The sequence below is a fragment of the Setaria italica genome, chromosome V (assembly GCF_000263155.2).
Source record: "Setaria italica strain Yugu1 chromosome V, Setaria_italica_v2.0, whole genome shotgun sequence".
Lineage (NCBI taxonomy): Eukaryota > Viridiplantae > Streptophyta > Magnoliopsida > Poales > Poaceae > Setaria > Setaria italica.
In genome coordinates this window covers 34203589-34214075 of record NC_028454.1, presented here as the reverse complement: position 1 = coordinate 34214075, position 10487 = coordinate 34203589, and the positions used below count along the sequence as shown (strand labels likewise).

At 51.1% G+C, this 10487-nt stretch overlaps 1 protein-coding gene across 1 annotated transcript; it reads right to left on the bottom strand.

The window, feature by feature from the left end:
* Window positions 1-1272: 1272 nt before the first annotated feature.
* Window positions 1273-2515, bottom strand: LOC101770733 (transcription factor MYB4). Its single transcript, XM_022826715.1, has 2 exons — window positions 2193-2515; window positions 1273-2085 (listed from the first exon to the last, which is right to left on the bottom strand). Exons 1-2 carry the CDS (start codon window positions 2513-2515, stop codon window positions 1572-1574), a joined length of 837 nt encoding a protein of 278 aa, XP_022682450.1. The 3' UTR covers window positions 1273-1571.
* Between the last annotated feature and the right edge of the window lie 7972 nt (window positions 2516-10487).

The window sequence follows — 10487 nt, the reverse complement described above, 5'->3', positions numbered from 1 at the left end:
TAAAGACGTATTGCCACGTGTTCACGTCATGTCCAGCAATCTCCCGCGACACGCTGCATCTCCGGAACTGTAGCTTGAAGAGTTGAGGTCATGATTCTCGTACACATGCCGGTAGGTGCAAGATTGCAAATGCAAGGCAAGAACGATGGATGCTGTGCGCGTATGTATATCTCGCGCGCGCTAGCTTTGGAGTTTGGACCGTTTGGTTGCTTGGCCTCATCTGACATTACGATCCAAAGGTTACATTTTACAGGGCTACAGGAGTACACAGACAGGTTTCAATTCACCGAATTCTCAGAATTTTTTTTATGAAACGAATTCTCATACTTTCAATTCCCAAGAAAAATTCGCAGCTACCAGTCAATCGGGGCGATACAAAATGTACAGTTGAAATGCACCTCTTCGTCTCTGCGTAAACCTGATCGACACGCGTGAAAGGAGTTCGCCGCGTTCATTTCCTTGCATTGGTCGTCCGGTCCAACCTGACGGTCCGTCTCACACTCTCACACGGTGCGGGACTAGCGTCACGCTATATAGCAGGCGAGCACGCACGCATGGCTCCTCGTGCTGCGCCGGTGCCCCTCTTTCTCCGGCGCCCTGCGGTGACTTGGGACAGGAAGCTGAAGCCTCGCCTTGGCCATGGAGGCTGGGGTTGGGGAAGCAATGCAGGGCCGCAGCAGCATCAGCGCGCCTGCAGGCTGGATACTCTCGCTCCACAGGTCGCCGTCTCTTTCTCGCCTGTTGAAATTAAATCCTTTCGCATTGGCTTCATAGATTGCTCTGTTAAGTTCTACTACTAGGTACTAGCTTCATATGCTGATGCTTCAGATATTCAGATGCCAATCGTGCTGTCCTGTAGCACTATCTGATATGCTCGCGCTGCACACGTGAAAAATTCCTCCTCATTCTTCTTCCTTAGATACACGAGTACTGTCCTTATAAGCATTCCTCGCCAGCATGACAGCAGGTGTCCATGGCAGATTTACGTCATCTATTGGTAAGTAGTTTTAATGGTTCAAATCTTGGTGTCAACAGATTTAGATGTTTGTGAGTTTAGTGGTTGTGTGCATTTCCAGTTTAGTGGTTCCTTCGTCTTTAAAAGAAAAATGTTAGCGAGCCTATAAAGTGTCAGCTACTTTCCCAGCTCCCAGTTGACAGCCGCGTGGGATTTCAGACAGTCCAGTATCAGCATGGATGTAGCCAAAAAAAAAAAACCCGAGTCGCGACTGTTTATTGCAACAGGTATCAATTGTCGAATAAGCTGTGCGTGCATATATAGATGGGTGGACCTGCAGTTTTGTTACCTGTAACCGCTGAACTGCTCGCCTGACATAATGCGCACACATGAGCAGTAGGTGCAGACATTAAACCAGACCTTGCAGTACCAATGCAGTAACCCATACATCTTCTTGTTATCTCCTATAGTTTTCCCATGATTTCATCACCGTATCACACATACGAACACCACCACCACCACCACAAAGAAAAAAGCATGCAGTACTTCTATAGGTGCTCATCCATGATTGGCCTAATGCAGATGAAGTTACTGTGTCCTGGGAACGGTGGATCAGCTAAGCTCCAGCCTGATCATCGTTGTCACCACCCTCAGCGTTCTTGTGATCGCCGAAGTAATAGGCCAATTGATTCTCGCTGACCAGCGAGTCCAGGAACGAGGAGAAGGTGCCGTCGTCGACCATGGCGCAGCCCATGCCGAAGCCGCCACGACCCGCGGCGTCCAGGGCGCAGAACGGATCATCCAGTCCTTCGAAGACATCGGCGCCGAGGCCCGTCATGGCGGGGAAGTCGCGGCCTCCGTCGTCGTCGTCTCCAACGCCGCCCGCGCCGGACGAAGAACCCGGCTGCTCTGGCGGTGGCGGCGGCGGCGGCGCCACCGGAGGCTTGGGCTTGACTGCCGGTGGAGGCGGCGGCGTCTTGTCAGGAGCAGGAGCAGCGGCGGCGGCCAGCGGCGTGTGCGTCCGCGGGTCGATCCCCCGCGCGATGAGCTTCTTGCTGAGGTGGGAGTTCCAGTAGTTCTTGATCTCGTTGTCCGTGCGCCCAGGCAGCCGCCCGGCGATCAGCGACCACCTGCGCGCACAATGGAAGTAAGCAAGCATTATTACGGGCGGCGGCGCGCGGCTGCTTGATTGCTACACCACCAACACTAGAGCGGCACGGTGTGGACGACGACGCACCGGTTGCCGAGCAGGCGGTGGAGGCGGACGATGAGGTCCTCCTCGTCGGCGGCGATGGGCCCGCGCTTGATGTCCGGCCTGAGGTAGTTCATCCAGCGGAGGCGGCAGCTCTTGCCGCAGCGCAGCAGGCCCGCGCGCCGCGGCAGCGTGCGCCACCGCCCTTCCCCCTCCCGGGCCACGGCCCGCGCCAGCAGCTCGTCCTCCTCCGGCGTCCACGCCCCCCGCTTCAGCGCCGCCCTCGTCGTCCCCTCGCCCGCGACGGCGCCCCCGCCCCCGCCCCCGCCCCCGCCCCGCCGCCGCGCCGCTGGCTGCTTCCGCGTCATGTCCGACCCGTACCGGCTGCTGAGCTGCTCGCTCGATCGCTCGTCTACCCAGGCAGAGGCAGAGGCAGCTGATGCGCTCGCCCGATCGAGGTCAGGTCGCTTTCGTGCTGTTCCTCTCGAGTCGAGGGGCGCGCTCGGTTTTGCGCGCGGGGCTCCGCCACCACCCCCGGGAGGGAAAGGGTCGGTGGGGGTGGTTGGTGCCTTGCGCGCGCCGGTCTGTTGCGTTTCGGGAAATGGAAGGGATTCCGCGGCGATCTCGGTGGTGGATTCAGCCGCGTTCCTGCCGTCGCGTCGCGTCGCATCTCATCGTGTCGTGTCACGGGATGACGGCCATCGCCTCGCTCATGCGCACGCTTTACCCGCCACTCGGAGTCGGAGCGAACAGGGAGTGATTGTTTTTGCTTGCCCTCTTTTAGGCCTTTAGGTCATGATAGGCCACCATCTGTTGGGCCGGGCCATGCATTCCCGACAGCTTCTTGTCACAATGATGATTTTATATATATATATATATATATATATATATATATATATATATGTTTTGTTTTACGATTTTGTAGAAATAAATAGTTGAATGCAAATTAAATAGATCTATACCGCCATATAAAATGGCGGTAGGTCCGCTTCCGCCAGTTGGATTGACGGTAGGAGGGCCAGAGTAGTGCACATGTGTTTTTTTGCCATACGAAACTGCGATAGCCTGCTTTAGCTGTTTCGTACGGCGGTAGGTGGCTTTCCACCGTTTCGTACTTTTGGCAAGGACAGAGTTGAAGTTAAGCACACCACATGATGCAGTTTGAGTAACAAATGATGCAGAAGCTTACCACGACGTCGAAGTTGATGTCCCTCGAACGCGGGTACGTCTGCGTCACAGGCGCGATCTGCGCCGGTGGCTGCCTCGGAACGTACATGACCTGCACCCTGATCCTCGGCAAGAACCACCGCAGGTACGCTGCCAAAGCGTCATCGTCGTGCTGACAGTTCTCGTCCACCACCTCCTCCAAAGCGTCCGCCCACATCTCCATCCACGAAACCATCCTCGGACCCCACAGGGTCCTAGGCCCACCACCACCCTGACGGGTCAACCTAACATAACCATCGTGCAGCGGGTTAGAGCGAAAAATCTTTATTACAATCAGAATGGAACGGTGGAGTGTACCTATGAACGGCGGCCAAGACGACATGAGTAACAAGGACTCGGGGGTGCTGGTACCGACCGAACTGCCTCATTACACGGTTCACCGCGTAGTCCTCGATGTGGATGTTGTAGATCAATGGCCTCGTCATCATCCAGTACTCCATGTCCCGATGGCACAACGAAGAAAGGCCATGCGGGGTACGAGCGTGCACCTCGGCTATGGTGTACGGTCTCCATCTCACGTCAGTGTCAACAAGAGCGTCAAACTAATCGACGAAGTCAGGTTACGACTTCTTCGTCTGGACCCTAACCCACGATCCCTGCAAGAAAAAAATTCACAAAAATGTTCACAAATCAAAACATGAAAGCATGCATTATATGAATTGAGCAATTGTAGGTGTAGTACCGTACCTTCCTCAAACACCACAACGACCCCATCGTGGGTCTGTCGATGTCGTTGTGGTCGAAAGGCAGCACCGGGTACGGGGCCATGTCAATGACATATTGGGAAGCGCTCGTACGACCACAGCTGTAGCAGCAACGGGTAGCCAATGAAGATGGGCTCTATCGAGTCTACCTTGCAGCAGCCTGTGCAAAGACCCCTGTAGGTCCAGTTGAACTCCAACTGTACTGCGGAACCTCGTCGAGCGGGGCCTCCGCAATGGCCCTCGCGTAAGGAAGCAGGTGTTTAGGCACCAAGTTCCCCTGTGACGTGCAGAGCATGATCCACCCGAAGAGCCACAGTAGGTACGCCTCCAAGTGTCGCGCAACTATGGCATCATCGGTGTCGTCTCTCATATACTCGCCCTGCACAACAATCAAAGTTAGTTGACAAATTGACAAAAGTTAGAGAAAATGATATGGAAAGTCAGGTAACTAAGTACTCACACTGAACTGCATGAGCCACTTCTTCGGGAGCCCGTGTGTCGTGCTAAAGGTCCGGTACGTGCCAATAGCTCCTCACGCCAGCTAACTGGCACGTCCACCGCAACAACAGCCCGCCCGGTACAAGGAAGCCCAAGTAGGAGGGAGACGTCCTCGAGTGTTGGGGCCATCTCACCCACTGTGAGGTGGAAAGTGTGCGTCTCGGGCCGCAAACGGTCCAGAAGAGCTGCTACCAGTGACATTTTGAAGTGGAACCATGTCGACTTCTCCACCCCCCACGTGTCGACATCTCCCTCAACCAACCTCGTTAGAGGGAGGAGGCCCGCAGCGCGTAACTGTAGCATGCATACCATTTATTAGTTCAAACAATGCAATGTTAGAACTTTCCATTTATTTAACTAAGTACGATATACCTCGGAATCCAACGGGCGTCGATCGGCATCGTCGAAAGCGGAACACGTGCCCGAAGCGTGCCTAGCCTCACACCACGTATGGCTAACATGAACGACCTATGGCTGACATAAACGACCTGTGAAGGTCATCCAAGGTAGGGTTGAGCAACTCAGGGGTCTGATCCCCCTCTGGAACCTACTGCGCCATACCTACAATACGAAAAATATAAGTACGCGCCGAAAATAATAACAGAGGCAAAACGTAAATGAAATAAAATGCAATAGACATGAGAAATTGCAAAGGCAGCATAAATGAAATAGTACACAATATGCAAATATTACATTATCTTAGTACTACAACTTAGGTTACATTCCACAATCTAAGAAATACAGGAGTCTCTCGACATACAACAAACGTCACGGATGACATTACATATGACAAGGTTCGCCTAAGTTACGAGTTCACAAATATACAACACAACGACTTCACAAACATAAAAGACAACGAGTTCACAAACATACAAGACATGAATCACAGAAGTCTGTCATTGTTGCTATGTGCACGACGACCCCGACCATGCACTGCAGCATTTGCATCACCGCTTGACGGTCTAGATTGGCTACTCCCAACTCCATATGTCGTTGCAGGGCAGTTCCTGTACGTGTGACCGACTTCATGGCACTTGTAGCAGAGGCGGACATCAAGACCGGCTTCAGATTGATCCATGTTGTTCCAGATGCGTCTTTTGTTGCGTCACTCAACCCCTTGGAACATTTCTGGATCAGGGTCAGGAATGTAGCGTGCGGCATTACCAGGATTGTTTACGATTTACGAAGTTTCCTAGTAAACGATATCCATAAATCTCGTTCCTCCAAGTGTGCCATATAGTTTCCTTCAGGAAGTAACGTGGCATGAACCGACGAGGCTGAAGTCCCCCTGCCTTGATGCATGTAGCAATGACATGGGTGCAAGGCCTGTGCAGCAACCTTGGCTTCTAGCAAGAGTAAACACACCCTTCATTGCTGATAATGCACTCTTGTGTGTGCTTCTCGCGCCTCCCCCCAATCGACCTTTGTCCCTGCAAATAGCCTCGAATCGTCATTCCACGGCTCCCACTTCATTGACACGATAGTTATGAGCCTTCTTAATCACCTCCTCCATGTACTCTGTCATCTTGTACCCATAAATTTTGTGATTGTCGCGCATTGAGTTATCAGCGACATGGTACGTTTCCTTGAAGTACTTCATGGTGCGGTATAGGAAGAATTCCACGATACCAAAAAGGGGCAGTCCCCGAACACTGTGCAGGATCCAGTTGTAAACCTCAGCTAGGTTTGTAGTCATTATTTCCCACCGAGCACCTCCCTCGTCATAGAGTAATGCCCACTTTTCCTTCAACTCATGCTCAATCCACTGTGAGAAGCTCTTCATGGACCTTCTACGTCTTCGCCTCACATTCGGACCATCGAGTCCGACATCCTCCAGAGACACAGGGTGGTCAGCCTCGCTGTTTAGCGGCCTCTTGCCTAAATCTTTGGACCGTTTCTTTGTAAGCTCATGAAGTTTTTCCACAGCAGGTTGAATTTTCTCTCCTGATTCTGGCTATATAGCCGCTTGAACATTTTCATAAGGGACTTGTTCTTGAATTAATTATGGAAGTTTGCACCCATATGCCTCATGCACCACCTACTCTTCAAGTCTGGCCACATCGGCACCCTAAAACGATGCACACTTCCATTCTGTAGGTCTTCAATTGCTTGTAGAATGCCTTTGTGCCGATCAGGAATTAGACAAACACCCTCTATGTCCTTTACAATCATCTGCTTCACCCTCTCCAGGAACCAATACCAGCTATCTCCAGACTCCTTCTCCACAAAGGCGATCGCTAGCGGCAACACCTGATTGTTACCGTCGGACCCAATAGCTATCAAGATTGTGCCTTTATACCTTCTAGTCAGAAATGTACCATCAATGCAAATGACTGGGCGACATCGCTGAAAAAGCCTCAATGCAAGGACCCAAGGCAAGGAATGACCGCTGCAGGACCTGTTTGCCTGGAAACTGAGCACATGGATAGGCTTTCAGGTCATAATAGTTTCCTGAGTTCCTCTGGCATATGGCGTGCAACAAGAGAGGGAGGTTGTCATACGATGCTTCGTACGTACCCCACTTCATCTCCAGCGCCTTCTGCTTAGCTCAGTAGACTTTGTTGTAGCTAATCTTGTACTTGAACTTCTCCTCTATGGCACAAACAATCGACTTGGACTCGAAGCTGGGATTCTCCACTATCTGAGGATACATGTATTGAGTAACAAAATCAACAGTGAGGTTGCGATGTGTTCCTTCCAATTCATCCAGTAAGCATTGGTGCTCAACCACTCTAGTCACCTCCCAGTAATCCTTCCACTTCCCCTTGTATGCATGCACCCTAAACGGGCAATTTCTTCTCACACAGCACACACCATACACTGTCGGGTTGCTCTTCACCACCCTAAACTGATGCTGCAAAGATAAAGTGGACTATCACTTCACAACTGCAATCACCTCATCCCCACTGGGGTACATAGCACCCATGCAAACCTCATTCTCCCTGTACTCCCAAGGAATATTTTTCCCTACATTGACCTGTAGGGCGGAATGGTCATAAGTTGACCAATTCCGTAGGATAGTGTAAGCATCTACCTTATCCGACGAGTTATCATCCATGGCACTATTGGCCTCTTCTCTTTCCCTCTTCACCTGCTCAACTAACTCAGGTATGTCTTCCCCCTCATCAGCCTCCCCATTTGATTCACGGGTTGCAACATCATCCTCTGCATCTCCCTCTTCTACCCCCTAAATTCCTTCATTTTGCTCATCAATACTCTCTACACCTTCCTCGACTTCAACTTCAGCATCTCCCACATCTTCTTCCAATTGACTGCTAGATCCAACCTTCGTGAATACTTGAACATACAATACAAGCGGTAAATCCTGCTTCATGCAACCATGTACATAAGCCCAGTAGTTCTGGGTTCCTTCAAGCAGGATCAGCTCCCAAAAGATTATGTCAGGCCGTCTCCTCACTACAGCCCTAACAGACACATCCACTTGATCTCTATCAAGACTGAAATCCTTACAAAACCACCTACATATGCCTCCCTAAGTCCTCTCTCTTGCTCTTGGTAAATACTTGCAGAAAGACTGAAATTCACTCAAATCTACCCCTTCTGGACCATATCTAACCTCCCCCGGACCATAGAACACTTGGAAATATAAACTTTCCGATATGCCTACCAATACACACGGCACAAACAGTGCAAGTTACTCTTAATAAATTAAATCAGTTAACTCGAATGACACCTACATTTCAATATAAAGTTCAACCTTACGAACTAATTCATTTCATTTTACTATGTCAATATAACCATAAACAGCGGGTCAATATACGCGACAAGAACAAAAGTTCTAACTAAATCTAATAATTCCAACTACCCCTGAAACAACTACATCTTAAATACCTATACATAATATAACCCTAGTATTATCTAAAGTTAATCTACATAAATCAACAAACTAATTTTACTGTCAACTAAATACCTAAGCTAAATCCACTAATCTAACTAAGCTAACTACACGGTGAACGGATTAGAAAAAATAACTAAACTACACTAACTAAACTAACTAGATCTGCTAAGTACACTAACTAAACTAACTACACTAACTGAACTAACTAAACTAACTATATCTATCCACTACACTAACTAAACTAACTAAACTAGGGGATTAGAAAAAATACCTCTAAGGAAGCAACGAACGGACTCTCAATCTCCCCTTCCCCTTCCTCCCTTCCTTTTCCTCTCCCTCCCTCATTTCCTCTTCTCTCAGTCTGGCTTTCTCTCAGTCTTGCTCGCTCAGCTCTTGCTCTGGCATGGCGCGTGAAAATGAACTCGGTGAGAGCCCGGGGTGGCCGCGCGTCTCCTTTATATGGGGGAAGCTCCCGCCGGCTCATTTGGCGGAAGTGGCCCGCTTCCGCCAATTCAAACGGCGGCCTGCCAGTTCTGCCAAATCACGCGGTGGAAGAGCCTCGACCCCCGCGCCACTACATCCCGTGGGCGGCCCGCCGGATGGGGGAGGGGGCAGTAAGCTGTATGCGGGGACCTACCGCCGTTTCACCCGGCGATAGGTCCCCTTACCACCATTTCAACTGGTGATGCTCTTTTACCGCCGTTTTGTACCGCAGCATAAGTCTATTTCTGCAAATTTTTCATTGGACTATTTATTTTTGCAAAATCGTAAAAAAATATAAAAATAAAAAAAATGATGGCCCATGCTGCTACCCCCTAATCTTTATTGGGCCATGCTGAGGGTGTGTTTGGTTGGGCTGTGGCTTTTGGAAAAGCTGCTGTGAGCTGTGGGCTGTGGAAAAGCAGCTATGAGAAAGCAGCTGTGGGAAAAGCAGAAGACCGTTTGGTTAGAGGAGCTGTGAAACTGTAGGCTGTGTAAGAAAATACCTGTAATACCCCTGAAGGTCTGTGAGTGTGTTTATATGCAAATTGCTCGTAACAAAATAAATTTTATATACTTTTCAACCATTAAAGTGATTGGTTCACATAAATAGAATTATATCCATCAAAAGTTCTATACAAGGATACCATCCTTCAACATGGATGAGCAGGGAGCGGCGGACGGCGGGCCGGCGGCCGGCAACTGGGGGCGATGGGGTGCGGCGGCCGGGGTCGTCGGGCGGCGGCCGTCCGGGGGGCGGGGTGTGGCGGGCGGCCGGGGGCGCCGGGCCGGCGAACGGGGGCGCCGGGAGGCGGGCCGGCGACCGAGGGTGTCGGACGGCGGGCCGGCGGATGGCGAACGGCGGCCAGCAGCCGGCGACCTGGGGCGAAGGGCGTCGAGCGGCGGCTGTCAGGGTCGTCGGGCGGCGGCCGTCTAGGGGCAGGGGTGTGGCGGGTGGCCGGGGGCGCCGGGTCGGCGGGAAGCGGACCGGTGACCGGGGGCGGCGGATGGCGGGCTGGCGGACGACATCCGGTGGCGACGGGCGGTGAGGTGCGGCGACGGGGAGGAGCGGACGGACGCGTCGGGAGAAATAGATCGGGGCAAAAAACGAATCGTTACCTTCATAATCAGTGGCAGGTGGGTAATTTTTTACCCCAAAAGCACTTGAAAGCAGGGGTTAAGGTGCTTTTGATTTTGTACCAAAGCAAAAGTAGTTTTTGGCAAAAGCACGTAAAGCTTTTAGGCCCTTTGGTTGGCTTTTGGCTTTTGCAAAAGCAAAAGTAGGTTGGAAAGTCCAACCAAAAGCACCCTGAGCAGGCCAGGGCGCCGTGACAACATGGAAAACCTTCCTCTTCAAATTCGTGCATGCAAAACAAAAATAAAAAATAAAAAAAATGATGGCCCATGCTGCTAACCCCTAATCTTTATTGGACCATGCCGAGCAAGCTGGGATGCTGCGACAACACAGGAAACCTTCCTCTTTAAATTCGTGCACGCAATATCATCCGTTGGATGCATCTCCACTTGTCCTCAACCCTAATTGCCTACAGAGTAGGCCATCGTCCCCTGCCC